Here is a 22,739-nt window from a genome sequence, read left to right on the forward strand (position 1 = left end):
CAAAAGCAAACACACACACACAGACGGCCATATTTTCACCTCTCTCAAGCACACTCAAGCTAGAGTGGCCACTCACTTGGGGTCCCTTAAAGACAACATACGTCCCCACCTGAGAAACCTGGGTGTTGTCTTCGACCAGGCCATGAACCTAGACAAACATGTCAAAACACTCACACGCACCTGCTTCTTTCACCTCAGAAACATTGCAAAACTACGCATCATATCTCTTATTTCTTATCTTTTATTTCCTCTAGGCTTGACTACTGCAACTCACTTTTCACCTGTCTCACCAAATCATCCACAGACAAACTACAAATGGTCCAAAATGCTGCAGCCAGGCTACTCACAAGGTCAAAAAAATCATGTCACATCACTCCCATTCTGGTATCCCTGCACTGGCTCCCGGTACACTATAGAATTCACTTCAAAGTCCTCACTTTCACTTTCAGAGCACTCCACGGTCAGGCCCCTATCTACATCACTGAACTCATCCATCCCTACACCAACACCCGCTCACTCAGATCTGCCGATCAGCACCTCCTGGTGGTCCCCAGGTCCAGGCTGAAAACAAGGGGTGATCGAGCCTTCGAGGTGACAGCACCAAGGCTCTGGAGCGCTCTCCCCCTGGACCTGCGAACTGCCCCCTCAGAAAACTCTTTTGAAAAACAACTAAAAACACATTTGTTAAGACAGGCCTTTGGTCATACATAGGCACCTTTTCTTGTCCTCACTGTTCCTATAGTTTTGTTTTAATTAGTGACTCATGATTTTATCCAAATTCTTTTATTCTACTTTTTTTTTATCTGGTTTCACTGTTTTTTAACTGCTGTCTGTTGTTGTTGTCATTTATTTCTGATTTTGTTTTGTTGTGTTTTTTATATTAAGCTGTAGTGTAAAGCACCCTGTGCATTCGTGCTGTGAAGGGTGCTATATAAATAAAAGTCATTCATTCACACACACACACACACACACACACACACACACACACACACACACACACACACACACACACACACACACACACACATGCACACTGAGTTGCCTCAGAAGGAGGTGTAGTGTATGTAGGCAAGCGCCTACATACACACACAACGAGAACAGAGAGACTACGGCTCAGCTTCTTCCCCCAGGCCATCAGAACACTGAACGCTGAACTCTCCACTCACAAGTACACATGAGCACACACAACACACATGCTGCAATCGCTTTAAACAATCGCTTTAAACAAAATGTCCCTTTGAACAAAATGGAAAGGTCACTTTAAAGGAATGAGGAATATAAAGGTCACTTTAAGGAAAGAACAGATGTGGTTCTTGTTTAGTATAGTTTAGACAGGGCCGCATCAGGGGGTGTGCGAGCAATACGGTCGCACAGGGCCTCGCGGTAAGGGGGGCCTCGCACAAAATAAATAAATAAAATAAATAAAATATATATATATATATTTTTTTTTTGCGAGGCCCCCCCTTCCCGCGAGGCCCTTTTTCATCACAGACCAAAGAATCTAGTTTTGCTTATATGCTTATATATTTCACATTAGACATGTTTGTAGAATGTGTCTGACTTGTTCCTGGCTCTGCGGCTCTGCAGATACACTATTGGAGCTCTGAGGCTCTGCAGCAGATATACTATTGGTTTCAACGAAGGGAGGGGTTACATGTGTACAGTCGGCCGGCGTGCGTCAGCTGCGTCTGACTATTTTGCGCGTGCAGCATTGGAGGTTATGCCAGCCAAGACGAAGAGGACGGTCGTTCGGCAGATGGACTGAAGATGAAAGTTGTTGCATGTTAGAAAGTTCAGTCAGGCTAACCATGTCGGCTTAGCTAAAGGCAGGGACAGCTAGTTAGCTTTAGCTACGTTATAATATCGAGTGCTAACGTGTGGTTCAGTCGGGATAGCCATGTCGGCTAGTACCTTAGCTAAAGGCTAACTAGCGTTAGCTAACGCTAGCTATCGAGTGCTAACGTGTGGTTCAGTCGGGCTAGCCATGTCGGCTAGTAGCTTAGCTAAAGGCTAACTAGCGTTAGCTAACGCTAGCTATCGAGTGCTAACGTGTGGTTCAGTCGGGCTAGCCATGTCGGCTAGTAGCTTAGCTAAAGGCTAACTAGCGTTAGCTAACGCTAGCTAACTAGGCATGGCAACAACCAGGACCACCTGAAGCTTTTTAAGAAGGAGGTGATGAACTACAGACAGACGAGGCACGATAACGTGGTCCTCTTCATGGCGGCCTGCATGGCTCCACCCCACCTGGCCATCATCACCAGGTGACAGAGGGGAAAACAAACGCACGTCACAAATGATGGATTCAGTTCACCTCCAATACCTGTTATTATCCTTGTCACATTTTCACCTCTCTCTCTCTCTCGCTCTCTCTCTCTCTTTTTCTCTTTCTCTCTCGCCCTCTTCCTCTCTCTCTCTCTCTCTCTCTCTCCTCTCTCGCTCTCTCTCTCTCTCTCTCTCTCTCTCTCTCTCTCTCTCTCAATTCAATTCAAATGGGCTTTATTGACATCGGAAACATACGTTTACATTGCCAAAGCCAAACAAAACAAAACAATCAAACAGATAAAACAAAAGAAATCAGTACATTATAGAAGGAATTTCTTGTACAGTCTTTATGGTGGTTGTATTCCGTTGGATGTCATTTTCTTGTCACAGCAGCTCACAAATCTGGCTGCTGTGTTTGCACATTCTTGTATTTCTCCCAGTAGGTATGGGAGTTTTGAGTTATTGTCCATGTTTTCAAAGTCTCTTTGGGTGTTTGCAATTTGTGGGAAGTATATGTCTCTGATGTCTTGGTATAGTGGGCAGGTTGTTAAGAAGTGGAGCTCGGTTTCCACCTCATCTTGTGTGCAGTGGGTGCATAGTCTGTCGCTTGGGAGCCAGGTCTGCCTATGGCGGCCTTTCTCGATGGCTAGGCTGTGCTCGCTGAGTCTGTACCTAGTCCTGTGTTCTGAGCTGTGTGCTGAGCTGTGTTCTGCATGTGTTCTCTGTTCTGAGCTGTGTTCTGAGATGTGTTCTGAGCTGTGTTCTCTGTTCTGAGCTGTGTTCTGAGATGTGTTCTGAGCTGTGTTCTGTGTTCTGAGCTGTGTTCTGAGCTGTGTTCTGCATGTGTTCTGTGTTCTGAGGTGTCCTGTGTTCTGAGCTGTGTTCTGAGCTGTGTGCTGAGCTGTGTTCTGTGCTGTGTTCTGCATGTGTTCTGTGTTCTGAGCTGTGTTCTGAGCTGTGTTCTGAGCTGTGTTCTGTGCTGTGTTCTAAGATGTGTTCTGTGTTCTGAGCTGTGTTCTGAGCTGTGTTCTGTGCTGTGTTCTGAGATGTGTTCTGTGTTCTGAGCTGTGTTCTAAGCTGTGTTGTGTTCTGAGCTGTGTTCTGAGCTTATATAGTGCTTTTACTAACTATTATATTTCTCTCTCCTCTGGTCAGGGGCATTGCCGGGTCTGTGCAGCGATAACACTGTATATTGACTGTAGAACGGGAGCTCTCTCTCGCTCTCTCTCTCTCTCTCTCTTGCTATATGTTGACTGTATCATGCCCAGCCTCGGGCAGCGCTATTATTTAAGAATATGTTGACTGTATAATTTTTTTTTAAATGTTATATAATATAATTTTTTTTTATTTACCTTTAGGGGGGGGGGGGGGGGCCTCGCGTTTAAATCTTGCACTGGGCCTCGCATTTCTCCCAGGCAGCCCTGAGTTTAGATATAGCAAGTAGAGCATAATGACAGAGTTAAAACTGTATATTGTATAGTAGTGTACATAGGACCCAGTGCCTTCTTAGGAATTTAGCATGTCTATTTTTATCATGCACATCTTACCTGTTTTTTTTATGTCTATTTTATTATTAGTATTATTGCACAATCGCATGACCACCCGCATTTCACTGTATGCCCTGGTATGTATGTGACAAGTAAACCTCTTGAATCTGGAATCTGGAATCTTTAGGTTTTACACGGTTCACACAGCGAGCCGAGTCACAAGAAATAAGCGGCCCGGGGAGGAGAAGAGAAAGACTTCTCAGCAGGGGTGTCAAAAGTACCCAGAAATTATACTTAAGTGAAAGTACTGTACGGGTACCGTCTCAAAATCGGACGAAAAGTAAAAGTCAGAGTATCTGGTTAAAAACACACTTGAGTAAAAGTCACAAAGTTCCTACTTTTAAATGTACTTAAGTCCTAAAAAGTTAAAGTTCAAACTTTTTTCTGACCGTCTATTCTTCTGATAGTAGCAGGTGTTTGATCAAAGATCCCTGCTTTCTAGTCTTGCACAAGGACCAATCAGCATGGGTATGGGCGGGTTCATTTTCCATTGATGGGGATTTGATTGGCTGTTTTAAGTTAAGTGCGGCTGCAAGATTAATTAACGTTAGTTCGGCAAATATACTAATATACTAGTATACAAATATACCACTTAAAATGGTTGGACCTGCGAGATTTGTACTTGGTAGGTCTGCATTTTAAATGTAAGGAGTAAAAAGTATGTTTTCTTTCTCTGAAATGTAATTGAGTAAAAGTACAAGTATACAAACCTAATAATACTTGAGTAAAGTACAAATCCCCAAAAACAGTACTTAAGTATTGTAACAAAGTACAATTACTCAAGTACTTTACACCCCTGCTTCTCAGCAAGACTTAAGCAAAGGGAAGGTAATTAACAACGTTGTTTTCAAGACAGAATACAATGTACCCCCCCCCGCCCCGCCTTGCCCCCCCACCGAGGCTAATCGAATCCTCCCGCTAAGGCTAAACCAAAACTTCTTTTGCTCTATGTGTGACTCAAAGGGGATTTCCTTTCAACGACAGTGTGAACAAATCACATGGAAGAAGGAATGTGGTCTTTTTCCCAAACGTGGTCCCTAAATCAGATACACAGGTCTGTTTTTTATTTTCGCAACACGACCGCAGTGTGAACAAGTCATGCGACTTTCATGCAACTTTTTTACGGTCACACACTCTTGAAGATTTGACATCTGTCGACGTTTACTGAATCTTCCTCACTGTTCCATTTGTGCATAATGCGGGTCAGTTTCAGGAGCGTGTGGCCAGGTCACATTGGAATCTGATATCGGGCCACATTTTAAAAAGAAATTACATGAACAGCCAAACAAAAATAAAATCAGATCTGAGCAATAAATCCTAATTGAGCGCTAAAAGGCTTGCAGTGTGAACGCAGCCAACGGGCAGCACCTGCTAGTACTCACTGAGTGGATTCAACCTGGTATATAAGCAGCACGTGGTGACTGACTGGTGACTCTCTGGCTACACTGGACAAGAAAACTGTCAGAACAACAACAGAACAAAGATACAAATCACATGACACTGGTGATAGTGACGCACGCACGCACGCACGCACGCACGCACGCACGCACGCACGCACGCACGCACGCACGCACGCACGCACGCACGCACGCACGCACGCACGCACGCACGCACGCACACACACACACACACACACACACACACACACACACACACACACACACACACACACACACACACACACACACACACACACACACACACACACACACACACACACACACACACACACACACACACACACACACACACACACACACACACACACACACACAGACACACACACACACACACACACACACACACACACACACACACACACACACACACACACACACACACACACTCCCGCGGCGATGCTGAAGGGGTCGACATGGTTGGCTGGTGAAGTCACAAAAGCAAAGACAAAGTAACTACAAGTCTTATTCATCTTCCTCCTCCTCTTCCTCCTCCTCTTCTTCCTCCTCCTCCTCCTCCTCCCTCTCCTCCTCCTCCCCCTCCTCCTCCTCCTCTTTCTCCTCCTCCTCCTCTTCCTCCTCCTCCTCAAACCAAGCATTTGACCTGCTGCTCTCCAACACCCCGTCTGACTCAGTCTAAACACCACAGCACGTCAGGGGCCACACACACACACACGCACGCACGCACGCACGCACGCACGCACGCACGCACGCACGCACGCACGCACGCACGCACGCACACACACACACACACACACACACACACACACACACACACACACACACACACACACACACACACACACACACACACACACACACACACACACACACACACACACACACACACACACACACACACACACACACACACACACATGCATGCACACGCACACATATTTAAAAATAAATGAAGAACAGAAGTGATTCAGAAAGTCATCAGTTTGGACTTTATATGATGATGTCATACTTCTCTGAGATGATGGCTGACTATAATTAAAAACAAAATGTGTTCTGGTGAGAGTCTTTGTTGATAATTGTAACTGTGTGAAATGTACATCATCATGTGATGGTTATATTTGATTGCGTCTCTAATTGTCTGGACCCCAGGGAAGAACAGTTGTTTCTAGGGAAACGACTTAATACAGATCCTAAATAAACACAAACACAAACACACACACACACGCACACACGCGCATACACACACACACACACACGCACAGACACACACACACACACCCATTATGCACATACACACACAGACAGAGGCACACAGAGATATACTGTCTAGATATATCCACACAAAAGTGTGTGATGGTTAATAAGCACAACCACGAAAGAAAACAGACTGGGAAAAAAATGGGACTGACTTCCCAGAATGAGGCTCAAAAGCGGCAATAAAAATACCAGCGTTTTAATATCGGGGGGAGAAGAACACGTCGGGGAGGGAACACCCCCTGCCGTCTGAACTTAAAGCAAACCTTCTGACCCGCCCCTCGTCCTTCTACATTCCACACCCTCTTAGCCTCCTATAATCTTCAAAACAAACACAGCTCCCCCCCCCCCCCCCCCCCCGCCCCCCCCCACCCCCCTCTCCTCTCCGCTATACCGAGCGGGTCGTCGTCCAAATGTTTGTATGCTATATCGCCATGGAAACAAGCCGCATGCCACTCACTCAACCCCCCCCCCCCCCCACCCCGACACTCACGGCGTTAATTACAGGACGAGGGAAGAGGGAAGCGGGCATGAACCCAGAGCCAAACACAATGACAGCAGCTCACACTCCGAGGTTCCTCCGCTCCGCTTTGACTCAAGACCCTGTTCCGCTGTCGTCGGATCAAGACCTTCTTAGAAAGGGATATCGTGGGAAATGCGTTTACTCGTCTTCTCCCGGGTCTGACAAGGAGATAGATACCCGTTTCCTCTCTGTGAGTTCAGTTAGAAAGTAGGGGTGTAACGGTACACAAAAACCACGGTACGGTACGTATACCTCGGTTTTGAAGTCACGGTTCGGTGCGGGTTTTCGGTACAGTGGGGGAAAGTTTGGCTTTCCATGTTCCACTCAGGGGGTGATGTAGTGTGCAGTAACTAATTGTACTTGTAGGGCTGTCAACGAATATTCTATGAAATGAATAACGGTTAACGGTTAACATACCGTTGTATTCGTTCGGTACACTGCCGTTCGGTACGGTACGGTACACACTGAAACGGTTCAGTACGGATACGGGTACCTTTACAGCCCTAGTTAGAAAGGTATCGGGCTGCAAGCTAGGCTAGCTTGTTTTTTTCCCTCATATTTTTATATGCAGATCTCATTTTAATGCCTATATTTATGTCTTTCTACGATTACCCTGCCCATACCTGTACCTCCCCTCCCCCCTCTCCCCCACGCTGCTATGACGCCCACATTTCCCCCAAGGGGATCAATAAAGGAATATCTTATCTTATCTTATCTTAGCACAAAAGGAATGGAAGTGGATACGGATCAGCTAGCCTAGCTTAAAACCTTGGGGGAAGTGTTTTTTGGCCAACGACTAGGCTAGCTGGTCCCTATCCGCTTATTCCTGGAGAAGGCGGTAAGGGCATTTCCTATAACGTTGGACTTTTCCTTTAAAACTATCCATGTAAAGGTTTTAAGTTAACCCTTTTTGTTTAATTTTAACAATCTTCATTCTAAAGTAAGGAAACATCGGAGTACCTTGTTACGTGTTACTTTTATGGTCTTAATCCAGTGATACAGGGCTTTTATCCAAAGCGCTTTACAATTTGTTCATCACATTTGACCCATTCGCTCACACATTCACACACCGACGACAAAGGCGACCATGCGAGGTGCCAACCTGCTCATCAGGAGCAATTAGGGGTTACAGTAAGTGTCTCGCTCAAGGACACTTCGACACGCTGCCCAGGAGGAGGAGCGGGAATCGAACCGGGTACCTTCCTATTACCAGACGACTGCTCCTACTGTGGCTCCAGTAAGTAAGTGAAAACTGAAGTAACTTCTGCTTTAGTGAATAAATATTTCATTACTCTCCCCCACAGGCCTGGAGATCACATGCATGGCCTGCTGACCACGAACACCTCTGGAATAAGAGTAGTCAAAGAGCATCTGGAACTCCTGGCTTATGTCCACACATGCGCCCCCTGGTGGAGGGAACCCTAAGGTACACGCTAGGGTTTAAAACTAAGGTTTCTCATCTGGAGCGAGAATGTAATAGAAAAAAATCATAACTGAGAGAAAATAATTAAATTCCCATTGAGTGTGTAGAGGGTTGAGGGGGGGGGTTGTTATGGAACATGGACGTCAGATAGGGGGGGCGTCAACCCAGAAAAGGTTAAGAACCACTAGCACTAGAACACTGTGTGTGTGTGTGTGTGTGTGTGTGTGTGTGTGTGTGTGTGTGTGTGTGTGTGTGTGTGTGTGTGCGTGCATGCGTGCGTGCGTGCGTGCGTGCGTGCGTGCGTGCGTGCGTGCGTGCGTGCGTGCGTGTGTGTGTGTGTGTGTGTGTGTGTGAAAACCAACAACACGTCGTCCTCTGTCCCCCTGGACCTGCGAACTGCCCCCTCAGAAAACTCTTTTTAAAAACAGCTAAAAACACATATGTTTAGACAGGCCTTTGGTCATATATAGGCACCCTTTTTGTCCTCACTGTTCCTATAGTTTTTAATTAGTGATTTTATTTAAATTCTTTTATTCTATTATTTTATTTGGTTTCACTGTTTTTAACTGCTGTCTGTTGTTGTTGTCATTTGTTTCTGATTTTTGTTTTAGTTTTTATATGCTAGCTGTCAGTGGAGGCTGCTGACCAAATTTTTAGGTGAAGCACAAATTATTATATTATATTATATATAAAATTATATTTTTAAAACATCCCCCACTGTGTGTCAGTGGTCAGTGGACACAGATGAAAACATATTAACATTAGGTGACAGCGCACCTGACCAGATGAAAACATATTAGGTGACAGCGCACCTGACCAGATGAAATCATATTAGGTGACAGCGCACCTGACCTGATGAAATCATATTAGGTGACAGCGCACCTGACCAGATCAGAACATATTAGGTGACAGCGCACCTGATCAGATCAAAACATATTAGGTGACAGCGCACCTGACCAGATCAAAACATATTAGGTGAAGGTGACAAGGAAGCCACAGACTCATACCCCCCCGACACTCAACTAACCGCCTCGGACAGTCCTTCATACCAGTGGCCATCAGGCTCCACAACAGTGGGCAGGGACTGCTGCCAGACATCAACCTAGAACTAATAGGAACCCACGTAGGACAATAACACTACCTTATGCATACTGTACCTTATGTGGATACTGTGATACTGTGAATAATGAATAATGTATATTTCAGTTAGTTAGATAGTAAATTATAACACTACCTTATGCATACTGCACCTTATGTGACACTGTGAATACTGTGAAAATATATTTCAGTTAGTTAGATAGTAAATTATATTGACCTATTTGTTTACACTGCTTGTGTTGTTTTCACTACCTGTACCCCCCCCCCCCCCCTTCCCCCATGCTGCTATGATGCCTGAATTTCCCCAAGGGGATCAATAAAGGAATATCTTATCTTATCTTAAAAGGAAAGATGAAATTACCTACCTGGGTTTCATCCTATAGAGGCAAATCTTTCCTGTGACAAAATGGGATCCAATGTAATAAAACTAAGTCAACCAACAAACTAGATTCCTGTACCGGATCTCCTCTCTGGTAAACAAGAATACCTTGACGACTCTAACAGGAGCACTCATTCAAGGGTACTACGATTATGGTTGCACCTCATTGTACCAAAGCACCTCAAAGGCACTAAAAACAAGATTACAAACATCACAAAACAAACTACTGCTTGACCTTACTCCTAAAACCCACCTCACCCCTGCCCACTTTGACAACCTAGGATGGCTTAGAGTAGATGACAGAGTACAGCAACTTGCAATGGGCCCTCATTCATCAACGTGGACGTAGAATATGTTCTATTTCCACACGTAAGCACAGAATGTAGAATCAGTGCACGCACAGAAAAATCGGGATTCATCAACCGTGCGTACACAGGTCCTATGCTCCTCCGTGTTGATGAATACCACTTTGTTCTACCGTCAATGCTCGTGCATGATTATCCATATATGGTCATGAAAGTGAGGAAACACCCCCCATGGGATGTGAAATAATGGACTGACCCGAGCGGAACTCTGAGAAACTTCACGGAGATTGTTCACTGCTGTCGAACCAAGAAGACACAACGCGTGTTATGGGATAAATAAAAGGCGGACTTGTAAACGGTGATGTCAGATATCAACGGCTCCCTAAGACCATTGCTGCAATTCTGCCTGGACAGCTCAAAATACTAATAAAGACCGTTCGTTGACCACTGTTTGGCGTTGGTTGTGTGTCATTATAACCGTGCTGTAATATGAATGCCTTTATTAGTTGTGTTCGATTGGCTATATGATTTTTAGAGGCATCTATTTTGTTGTCGGTATTACCGACAACAAAATAGATGCCTCTAAAAATCATATACTATTAGGTAGCCTATATGAATTACATATAATAGCAGCCATAGCCTACATTATGCAACAGTAACTTGCGCATACCAGTGTATGCGACGGACCAGTGTATACCTTATATCATATCATATTCATATAATAGTTTACTCTATCAGCATACCAGCATGTAATATGTTCTTTGTTAGAACTCAACTCGTTATTATTTTGCACATAGATTGCAGAAATACGGGAACGTTTTGATTTACATTAAAAGGCTTTGACATTGTAAAACTAAATACGTGGAATCCTGTAAGCATAATACAAGTCATATCACCCACACGATATGCTCTGTGTCCAGAGCATGTATGCTTTTCATTCATTTAAGACACATTATTGCAAGGGTTTTGTAATACACATACACCCTGGTGTCATTGCAATGCGTTTTTTATTCTTTCTTATACAGTAAAAAGGGGGAAGAACACTATATCGTGGGTGTTCATATGACTTGTATTCTGCTTACAGCTTCGAAATTCCACTTGTTTCGTTTAACGTAAAGCCTTTAAATATAATCAAAACGTTCCCGTGTTTCTGCGGTCTGTGCGCAAAATAATAACGAGTTGAGCTACGCGGAGCACAGTCAGTCAGTACACCCCGTATATTCCGATAACGCTATGTAAACCATGCTGCATTCATTCTGAGAGAAAGATCTATTATTCCAAATGCTATTTATAGGGTTTTGACCATAATTACACTACTGTTGCTATTTTACAATGAACTATAATGAATTACGGTTCATACAGAACATGCCAGTGTTGAAACTAATGCACAGAAGCTCATTTCCTTGTTGTAATAATATATTCTACCACTGGGCGTCAGCTAAGTGTGCTCCGAGCTGTGCGTAGACATAAGCACTAAGTCAAGTTCAAGTTGAAATTGATGAATCCCACTCTTTGCTTAGAAATGATCGTACGCACAGGTTAAGCACATATCTGTGCGTAAGACACGTTGATGAATGAGGTCTACAAGATACACTACACCACTAAGATACCCATGTGCATGTTGAAATACTTCCCAAAGGTCAGTGAATACCACGACCACAACACCAGAGGGAGTTCCACAAATCATGTTCAACCCAGATAAAATCATTTAAAAAGTAAAAAAAAGAAAAAAATATATAACTTTTTTTTAATAAAAGAAAAATCGTCATAACTTAGAAATGAGATTGCATAGGTCTATGAATCGATATCGCGATTCTGTTTCGATTAATTGCCCAGCCCTACTGTGTACAGTAAGTTAGCTTGGTGATCATCATTGTGATGTAGGCTAAGCTAAAAGGTAGCTAACAAATTGGCTAGCTACTGTTAGCATACAAGCTTTTACAAACACTGTACTTACTTTTTCATCCACAACTTTTTTTCTGATCCAGATGCATAAGTCCACTTCTTCATGTTGCTCAGTTGCTGGTTTATACTTCGGTCCTAATGTTGGCGCAAAGTTTAATTTAGCCTACTGTGTTGTTACAGCTGTACAGCTTGCTTTTTCAATGCTGCCTTGCACACAGTCAAAACAGTCCAGCTGCAGTTCCGTAGGTTAGGTTTAGCTGGGGCCAATCTCAAGTTTCTTTATTAGTTGTCATACAGAAGTACAGAATACTTTTATACAAAATGCTTCTTTCTGTTACATTTTGTATAAAAGTATTCTGTACTTCTGTATGACAACTAATAAAGAAACTTGAGAAACTAGAGATTGGCTACAGCTAAACCTAACCTGCGGAACTGCAGCTGAACTGTTTTAACTGTGTGCAATGCAGCAATCTCTGATTGGATTTGAAGGTTGTCAATCATTCAACCCGCGTTCGTGGGTGGCTGAGGCAAATCTGCACAGGCAGTGCTTAGATGACTCAAATAGCCTATTTTGATTGGATAATAGAATGAAAAGAACTGCCTGTGCAGTGAAAGTTTCACTTAGTGATTAACAGCTAGCCATGACTGACTGCAGCCCTGACCAAAGAGCTGTAACTTTTTGCAATTTTTGAAGAAAAAAATAATTCACTGGCATTTCATTTACAGAGGAAAACATTTCTAATAAAAATTATAATAATAATAATAATTTAAAAAAATATATAATTATATATATATATATATATGTAAATTAATAATGATTATGAATTATGAGTGAATTTGTGTTTCACGTGTTGTCATAGAGAAACCTCCACTGCTAGCTGTAGTGTAAAGCACCCTGTGCATTCGTGCTGTGAAGGGTGCTAGCAAATAAAGGGCATTCATTCATTCATTCATTCATTCATTCATTCATTCATTCATTCATTCATTCATTCATTCATTCATTCCTACCTCTGTGGTTGAACAGCCCCTCCATCTCCATGGAGGACCGGGAGTGGGCGATGCAGAGCATGGCGCAGGGCACCAGGCCCTCCTGCGCGGGGGTCCGGTCCGTGGTCCGCACCAGGCACCAGTCCGGCCTGTCGTGGAGCCGCTCCAGAACCTCCACCGTCTGGCCGCGTCGCACCGTCAGCTCCCCGCCGCCGCTCCCCCCGCCGCTGCTGCCTGCCAGGAAGTCATGGATCACCACCGTCAGCTCACAGCCACCGGACAGCTGGAGGGGGAGGAGGAGAGAGAACGTGTTGTTAATAGTTATATAGATGCATGACAATATTTCACTCTGAGTTGGGAGAGGAAGAGGAGTGAGTGTATGTGTGTGTGTGTGTGTGTGTGTGTGTGTGTGTGTGTGTGTGTGTGTGTGTGTGTGTGTGTGTGTGTGTGTGTGTGTGTGTGTGTGTGTGTGTGTGTGTGTGTGTGTGTGTGTGTGAGTGTGTGTGTGGGTATGAACAGTAGTAGCAGTAGTAGTAGTAGTAGCAGTAGTAGTAGTAGTAGTAGTAGTAGTAGTAGTAGTAGTAGTAGTAGTAGTAGTAGTAGTAGTAGTAGTAGTAGTAGTAGTAGTAGTAGTAGTAGTAGTAGTAGTAGTAGAAGGGGACATGGGGTGGGATTCTTGCTTGGTCAAGCAAAAGGGTGAAATGGTGAGGTTATGGAACCGCCTGGTCCAGCTGCCAAATGGCAGGGTGACTAAAAAGATTTTTAATTGGGACAGAGCACACGGTCATCCCTGGTCAAGAGAGATGTCTATGATTTTTTCTTCTACTGACTTGAGTATGATTTTTATGAACAATTTGCAGTGTAAGGTTCACATAATTAAAACAAAATTATCAACAATCCATCAGGATAAGTGGAAGGTGGAGATTTTGAAAAAACCTAAACTTAGAAAATATATTGCAATTAAAAATGAGTATTTTACTGAACCTTATGTAATGTTAAACTTAAAGAGAAGACGGAGGTCTCTGTGTGCCCAGTTGAGGTCTGGCACCCTGCCATTGGCTGTGGAAGTGGGTAGATTCCAGGGTAAACCTGAGGAGGAGCGGTTGTGTGTTCTGTGTGATCTGGGAGTGGTGGAGGATGAATATCATTTTGTTTTTTATTGCCCTTTGTACACCACTTTGAGGAGGGCTTTATTTGAAAAAATTCAAATTGCAAACCCAGATTTGTTTTGGCAGTCTGAGAGCTGTATGTTGAGTTGTTTTTTTGTGGAGGACATCTTCGGTTTTGCAGGATTTTTGGAGAAGGCATGGCACCTAGACAAAACACACTGTATCCTATATAATTGTATTTGAATTCACCTTGTTTTTCTGTTTTTCTGTTTATTTACATTGAGTACAGCTTGTGTTATATTACGTTTTATTGTATTTTCTTGTATTTATCTTTTTTTATGGCCATCTTGGTCTATGTCATTTGTTAAGTAATTGGTAAAGTATATTATTATATACTTATTGTTATGTGTCTTGTAAGCCCATATGGGCTGGGCATACATCTGTATGTAAGACACGAAAATAAAAAATATCAAATCAAATCAAATCAGTAGTAGTAGTAGTAGTAATAGTAGTAGTAGTAGTAGTAGTAGTAGTAGTAGTAGTAGTAGTAGTAGTAGTAGTAGTAGTAGTAGTAGTATTAGTAGTAGTAGTAGTAGTAGTAATAGTAGTTGTTGTGAAGGATCAGATTAAACCGAATATGTATATTTATTTATATATATATATTTAATTGTATTTGTATATCGTTTGATATCCCCTGTATATTCCTTGTACAATATGCATTGAATATCCCCGTTTCTACTAAACAGCCCATAATAGTTTCATTCTACCATTGGACTAGAACCTGGCGCCAGGTTGCCATACCCCTAGGTTCAAGTTCAATCGTGCCGCCTAACATGTCGAGGCAGCCCCCGGTTCCGCGCAGTAATATGCCGGGCGAAATACGTGTGGTACTATTTGTTCATAGCGCATATATATATGACGCTCGTAAAGTAGAACTTTCCTTTTAGTCCAGTTCTTTACCCTCCAACAGAGTGACAGACGCAAAAGCCTCCCCACGAAGCACGTGCGGTGTAGTAGGGCCTACTTGGCCCAGAATAGGCATTGAGATATCGTGTAGATTAATAGTTGAATGGTCATAGTTTGGCACCATACCGTCGAGTTGGACGTATTCTATTAAGCTAATAATAGTCTATTTATGTATGGTGCATCGTTCGGTTCGAGTTCTACAGTTATCAGTACCCCCATCGTTCCTGACGTTATCTGGATGCTTATCCAGGCTGGTCAGACCCCTAGTGGTGATTGCATCCGAGGAGCTCCGGGTCAAGAGCGACTGGACCTGTATATTGGATTACTCTACCCGACGACGGCGAGCCTTCCACGGCTCTTGGATTATGCTTTATGTGCTTTGATTATTCCATGGATAAAGGCCAACACTGTCGAGTGTTGGAATTACCCCCCGGAGAGGACTACAGGTGAGGCGGCGCTCTACACGTGAGGTCGCACCACGTCTCTCCGTTGTGGACCGGCAGATACCGTTCCACAGAGGGTCCAGCTGTGTTCGTCTACGGCCCCAGGTTCTGTGGGCACTGGGTCTAAGACTTTGGATTCTCCCAAGACACCGTCGGCCAGATGGGATACCGCCAGCGACTTCTCTAACCCCCCCCTCCTACTGTCTTACAACCAGCGGGGACCCCCCCCCCCCCTTAGTGTATCCAGCTATAATTATTTAAGTACTATCGCTATCGTTTCCTAAATATTCCAGGTTGTATACTTACTCCCTGCGCAACCAGAGATTGGACATTCAATGTTGATTTACCTACGAATACTCATTTGCCATAAAAGTGCATACTTAACATTTCAAATCATAAATGTAATTAAGTGAATATTGTGTACACCCTTTGCTGTATTAAATATTCGATTTGGTCCATTTGTGTTGGTTCGTTTCATCAGGTGGGAAAGTGTTCATCATACTTATATCTTGTACTGGGTGGCCAGAAGTTAAAGTACATGAGGTAGTGGTATTAAATATCATATCTAACAATACAGTCAGGGAATTGTACCCCTCAGCTACAATTGGTCCTTCGAGCCGGATGGTAACTAGTGTAATATTAATATAGTGTTATTAATATCGAAATGGCCTATGATGAACACTCCACGAAACGATCCTCCTAACCTAGAACGCCCGCGGCGCAGACGACAGACACCTCAGTACTTAGAGGCTTACACTGTCAGTCAACTACCTAGCCTTCGACAAACGGTAAACGTAGTAAAAGTAGAAAGTAAAATTATGTCTGACCTTAACGACCAGGTTTCCCCGACCACAGAGGCCCTAGTAGGTCCTAATGTAACTGACCAAGCCCACGGTGGAGACCAGGAGGGAATTGACATGCCTTTACCCCCCGCCACTACTAAAGAAGTAGTCCCCGACACGCCCCGGGAGGAAGACAACCCTACAGAGAGAGAACTCTGCACGGAAGAAGAAGAGGAGAGCGCCGAGGAACTAGAGCTCCAGGACTCCCCACCGAGTACCCCCAGGAGTGGTTCACGCAAGAGCGGCTCACCTCCACTACCGCCTTCCCCCAGCGAAGCGGAGAGGATACTACAACAGGCGTTCCTCGTCAGCCTGACAGCCTCTACCGAACACGATCGGCTCCAAGCACAGACGCTTAGCGAGCGCGAACGTCTCCAAGCCCAGGCGACCAGCGAGCGCGAACACCTCCAAGCACAGCAACGGAGCGAAGAACAGCGCACAAGTCTGGAGATGAGACGCTTCCAGATGGAAGAGAATATGGCAAGAGACCGCGCCGACGCCCAGCGCACCGCTGCCGGTGCCCAAAGAGACGCAGAGCGCGACAGACTACAAGCGCAACTAATAGAGCAGCTGATCAAAAGGACAACTCCCTCTCCCTCCGCCAGGGGCTCAAGGAACTCGTCGAGACAGCAGTCAAGAGCAGCGTATACTGTACCCTGCGAGGCTGATAGTCACCATCGACGGCGAAACATCCATCTATAATAACCCCACGGATGCAGCGAAAGGATTGAAGATCAAGCTTCCTAATATTTTTGGTTAATGGACAGAGCATAGAGGTATGACACGCCCACCACTCACTGACAGTTGACAGTTGACAGTAGACATGACAACTGAGTTATTTAGTGTGGGTGATGACTTGAGCAAGATCCCGTGCAAGGTATGCAATGAACATTAAGGGCAGCCTCTTTCATTATACTGTTTATTATTATAATACATTTTGTTTTGGTTTGTGTGTATGTATGTATATATATATATATATATATATGTGTATATGTAGGTATATATATATTATTTTGTTTTCTGAGGTTATGTATTGCACTGCCCCTATAGTAATAATTTCGGATGCACGGATCATGCATTTAATTAAGGACATGGTCTGATCACTGCGTGCGGATAACTGTGTTTATCAGTTTGTTCACGGACAGGGGATGGACACAGGTTCTATCTCCCTTATATTATGTGTGTGCCCTTTTATTGGCACTTCTTGTATGGTTTGTTATGTGTTTTGTGTGTATTTCCCCTTGTTGGTGCAGACCATTGATAACTTCAACATATATTCAGTATTTTCCTTTTTATCCAACCTTTTCAACAAGCTAAAGCGCAATATAATTTTTGATGGCCACAATTAACATGATTAGTTGGAATGTAAACGGGGTTTCAAATAAAACAAAGAGATATAAAGTCATTAGTCATTTGAAATCCCTGGACTGTGATGTTGCGATGTTGCAGGAGACACATTTGAAGGATGAGGACTCTATTAAGTTGAGACAGAGATGGGTAGGCCAGGCCTACTCAGCACCAGGTACCGGGGCATCTAGGGGCGTCAGTATTTTAATAGCAAAACGACTGACGTTTAGACTATCTCAAAAAATTATTGACAAGGATGGCAGGTTTATCATTCTATCAGGTTTTTTACAAAATACTAAATGCACGTTAGTAAATGTCTATGCACCCAATATTGGTCAGGCCGAATTTCTATCCAAATTGAGTGTGGCATTATCTCATTTTGCGGCAGACCATATTTATTTAGGAGGTGATCTCAACCTAGTTAGTGACCCGGCAGTGGATAGATCGGGCCACCCACTCATATCAGATGGTGCATTGTCAGCAGCGCTCAATGAGTTGCAGGTATCTCTGGCTTTGACAGACATATGGCGGGTAGTAAACTCTCTTGCCCGAGAATATACTTTCTATTCACACGCTCATAATTCGTACTCAAGGATTGATTACTTTCTTTTTTCACAATGTACAGTTGAGAATGTGATAGAGTGCAACATCCATAATATTATAATCTCAGATCATGCCCCCATGTCAGTGCGCTTAGCTCTCTCTGTAAACAATCACAAAAGTAAACAATGGAGATTTAACAACTCTTTGCTAAAAGATCAAGAGTTTGTATCTTTGATAAATGAGAGAATAACTGAATTTATAAATATTAATCTAAAATCTGTCCCTTCAATACAAATGGTGTGGGAAGCATTCAAAGCAACTTGCAGAGGGTGGATTATTAGCTATTCTACAGCCAGAAAGAAGAAAATGATAATGAAGAAAAACAACTTAATATTAGAACTTAAGGCTGTAGAAACACAACACATGCTTAACCCTGGAAATATACAACTGAAAAATACTATGTTGATTCTTAAGACAGAGTTGCAATCAATTATACATGAGGAGACAGCGTTAGCTCTTTTCAGACTCAGTAGGAAATATTTTGAATCAGGAGATAAAGCCGGTAAGATGCTAGCACTAAGATTAAAACAATTAGAAAATCGCCAATCAATACCATTTATATGTGATAGTACAGGTGCAGTTATTTATGAACAAACAGAAATTAATAAAGCTTTCAGTGATTTTTATAGTAAACTCTATCAGTCAGAAGGATCTAAAAAACAGGAAGACATGGATATATTTTTTAAGGACATATCCTTACCCACATTACAAGAGGTAGAAAGGGAGCATTTAGAGGGTCCTATCAGAGAATCAGAAATCATATCTGCCATGAACCTCCTTTCAACAGGGAAAGCACCAGGGAATGATGGATACACCTTAGAGTTTTACAAACAGTTTCAACACAGGCTAACCCCACTGCTTACACTAGTATTCAATGACATAATAGTTCATCAATCCATGCCTCAGAGTATGTGCCAGGCTACTATCTCTTTGTTACCTAAACCTGATAAAGATCACTCACAAATGGGTAATTATCGTCCCTTAAGTTTATTGAACAGCGATTATAAGCTATTTGCTAAGATCCTGGCCATGCGCATAGAGACAGTCATGCCTTCACTGATCCACCTTGATCAAGTAGGGTTTATTAAAGGCCGCCACGTTTCTAATAATATGAGGAGACTATTTCATGTCATGTCAAAAGCGGGCAACCTACAACAACCAGCGGTAGCTTTATCCTTGGATGCTGAGAAAGCTTTCGACAGAATAGAATGGCACTATCTGTTTTATGTTCTTACCAGATTCGGTTTTGGACCCACGGTCATACATTGGGTGATGGCGCTCTACAACAAACCACTAGCTTCAATTAAAACAAATGGCATTATATCTCAACCGTTTCAGCTATTCAGGTCCACCCGACAGGGTTGTCCGGTTTCTCCATCACTCTTCATCCTCGCCCTCGAACCGCTGGCATGTGCCATACGAGCAGAGGAGAAAATCACGGGCATCAATATTGGGGGGCATGACTTTAAAGCTAATCTGTATGCAGATGATGTACTATTAACACTAACACAACCCTGTCAATCAATCCCACAGGTGATGAAGCTGATTAAAGCATTTGGGGAGTTTTCAGGATATAAGGTGAACTTTAATAAGAGTGAAGCTATTCCTCTGAATAACCTGACCCATCCTTCACATATTGGTTCTGCCCCCTTACAGTGGAGATCACAAGTTATGAGATACCTCGGAATAAACATCCGGACACCTATAGACACGATTTTTTATTCTAATGGTCCACACCTCTTGAAGACAATTAGGGAGGATATTAAGAGATGGACAGTGTTACCCATTTCATTATGGGGTAGAGCAGAGATAATAAAAATGAATATTTTACCTAGAATATCATTTCTAATATCAGCTGTTCCACTCAAATTCCCCTCGTATTGGTTTAAAGAGATAAATAAGCTATTTACAGGTTTCTTATGGAGGGAGAAGACACCTAGAATCAGCTACAAGAAATTGATGAGACCAAGAAATAGCGGTGGACTTAGTATTCCGGATGTTTACTCATACTATCTCTCTTATAATGCCAGATTCCCCTTGTCATGGGGTTACATATGCAAGACCGAAATAGGCAGTTGGAAATGGATTGAGGAGAATATTTTATCAGAACTTAGTAAGACGGTATCCTTGGTATCATTATGGTTTCACCCCAAACCTAACTTTAAAATGGATAACCCGATAATAAGATTTTCATGTGAGATAATCAAAACCCTACAGAAACGGCTAGCCTTCAAAGGGATCTCTTTACCTTCATGCCCCATATGGTCTAACCCCCTGTTAATGGCTGGGGGCAGCACACTAGTAAATACTTCATGGCAGGGTAAAGGAATACATCAACTAGGACAGATTGTGAAGGATGGAGAGACGATACCTTTTAATGAATTGAAAGATCTGTATAATTTAAGAGATAGTGAATTCATGTTGTACTTTCAGTTGAGATCTGTAGTAAGATCAGTATCCATGAAAAATAGAGATATGGGGATACATAAGGATTTGGATGACAGACTAAGAAGGGTCGCTTCAGAAAGGAGGTCAGTATCTAAGATCTATAGGTTACTCTCACTTAGCTCATCAGATGGCCTGGCCTCCATTAAACAGCAGTGGGAGAGGGATTTGAAGGTCTCCTTGACTGCTCCACAATGGGAGACGGTTTTAAAAAATACAACAACATCATCAAAATGTGTAAGATATAAAATGATACAATTAAAGGTAGTTCATCGAGCTTATATTACACCATGTAAAATTAAAAAAATGGATCAAGCCATCTCAGATTTGTGCTGGCATGGATGTGGGGAGGTAGGAACACTCATCCACATGTTGTGGCATTGCCCCACAGTGAAGAGTTTTTGGCACAAGGTCATTTTAAGACTATCCTCTATTCTCAGTGTTAAGATACCCTTATGTCCAAAAGTCTGCCTCTTGGGCATAGGGGTAGTTGGTATACAATCAGCACTTACGCAACGCATCATTACACTAGCACATATGTCAGTTAAGCGTACTATCATGATGAACTGGAAGATCCAAAAGCCAAATTGTTTCTGCATGGACACCTGGATGAGGGATTTCATGGACCTATTGACAATGGAACGAGCAGCCTCAACGCTCGCTGAACATGACCATGGAGAGGACGGTCCCTGGATCTATATAAGGACATATTTGGAGAATACTTATGACTGAAAGCAGAAGTGTTTGATCTGCACCCCCCCCCACCCCCCCCCATTTTGTTAGTATGTTTTGTCTGTATTGTACCGTTTGTGAGTTTTGTTTTGTCTGTATTGTACTGTATTGTATTGTTTATTGTTTGTGAGTTTAGTTTTGTCTGTATGGTACTGTATTTATGTTGAGCTGTTTTGTGTTTCAAACTATTAATTATTAAGAGCAGCGTCACCGCAACGAGCAAGCGACCCTGAACTTGACCAACAGACCGAGTCTAGACCCCCCGCAGACCCCCTTCCCATACCGGTCCAAGCGAGACCCAGCTACAAGGAAGGAGCGGCCTACACTGCGGAGAAGCTAAATAAACGATTACAAGATCTGGAAGATTTGATAGAAGAAGAAGAGGGAGAAGAGGAGAACCAAGCCCGACGACAGCACAGTACTCCACCGGACCAGGAGGTCCCATACAGTCCAGGCTATACCCCCGCGGCGCTGCGCTACAGACCCCCGACTCTATTTACGGGTGAGCACGACGCACGACCAGCCCCGAGGAACAGTACCTGGACCAGCGGGCCATGGTACCCTGCCAGTACCGGCCCACAGCGAAGCGCAAGAGGGGACTCGCCCAGGAGGTCTCTCCCCCAACGCTCGCCGATGTATTCGCCATCCACGGCGTCATACAACGCCACGCCATCAATCCCAGACTTCGTCTATGAGAGTCGAGCACAGTACACGGAGCTCCGGATGTGCTTAGAGACAATGCTGGCGGATGTCATTGATGAACGCCACAAGTATGCAATATTATTGAAGCACCTGAAAGTACAGCGAGCACACAATATAGCGCTAGCCTATGCTACCTCCTCGACCCCATACACAGCGGCCCTTGCAGCGCTGGATCAAAGATATGGACGTATATGGGATTACGTAATCCAGGAGATAAGGCATATTGACCGCCTACCCCCAGCCACAGACAATCGCTCACTAGATGACCTGTCAATCAAAGTGCAGTCCCTGGTGGGGATGCTGGGAGCTCAACGGGAGAAGGGCAGGCATGAGCTGTACGCCAACTCTAACGTTGAGAGGATTTTGGAGAAGCTGCCACCCGCAAGACAGGAGCGCTTTCGGCGGCAGAGGGACTACCGAGATCCCGACGGCCCCGAGCCATCCCTCCT

At 43.6% G+C, this 22,739-nt stretch overlaps 1 protein-coding gene across 1 annotated transcript in view; it reads right to left on the reverse strand.

Annotated features, from left to right (window-relative positions):
• Positions 1 to 22,739, reverse strand: part of triob (trio Rho guanine nucleotide exchange factor b) — a gene marked incomplete at both ends in the record, with an annotated part of 438,511 nt that overhangs the window by 54,288 nt on the left and 361,484 nt on the right. The window contains 3 exon segments of the mRNA XM_084308322.1: positions 5,192 to 5,267; positions 8,297 to 8,410; positions 13,123 to 13,384. Coding sequence (XP_084164448.1) covers positions 5,192 to 5,267; positions 8,297 to 8,410; positions 13,123 to 13,384 — 452 coding nt within the window.

This window comes from Notolepis coatsorum (genome assembly GCF_963971535.1).
Source record: "Notolepis coatsorum genome assembly, chromosome: 2".
Lineage (NCBI taxonomy): Eukaryota > Metazoa > Chordata > Actinopteri > Aulopiformes > Paralepididae > Notolepis > Notolepis coatsorum.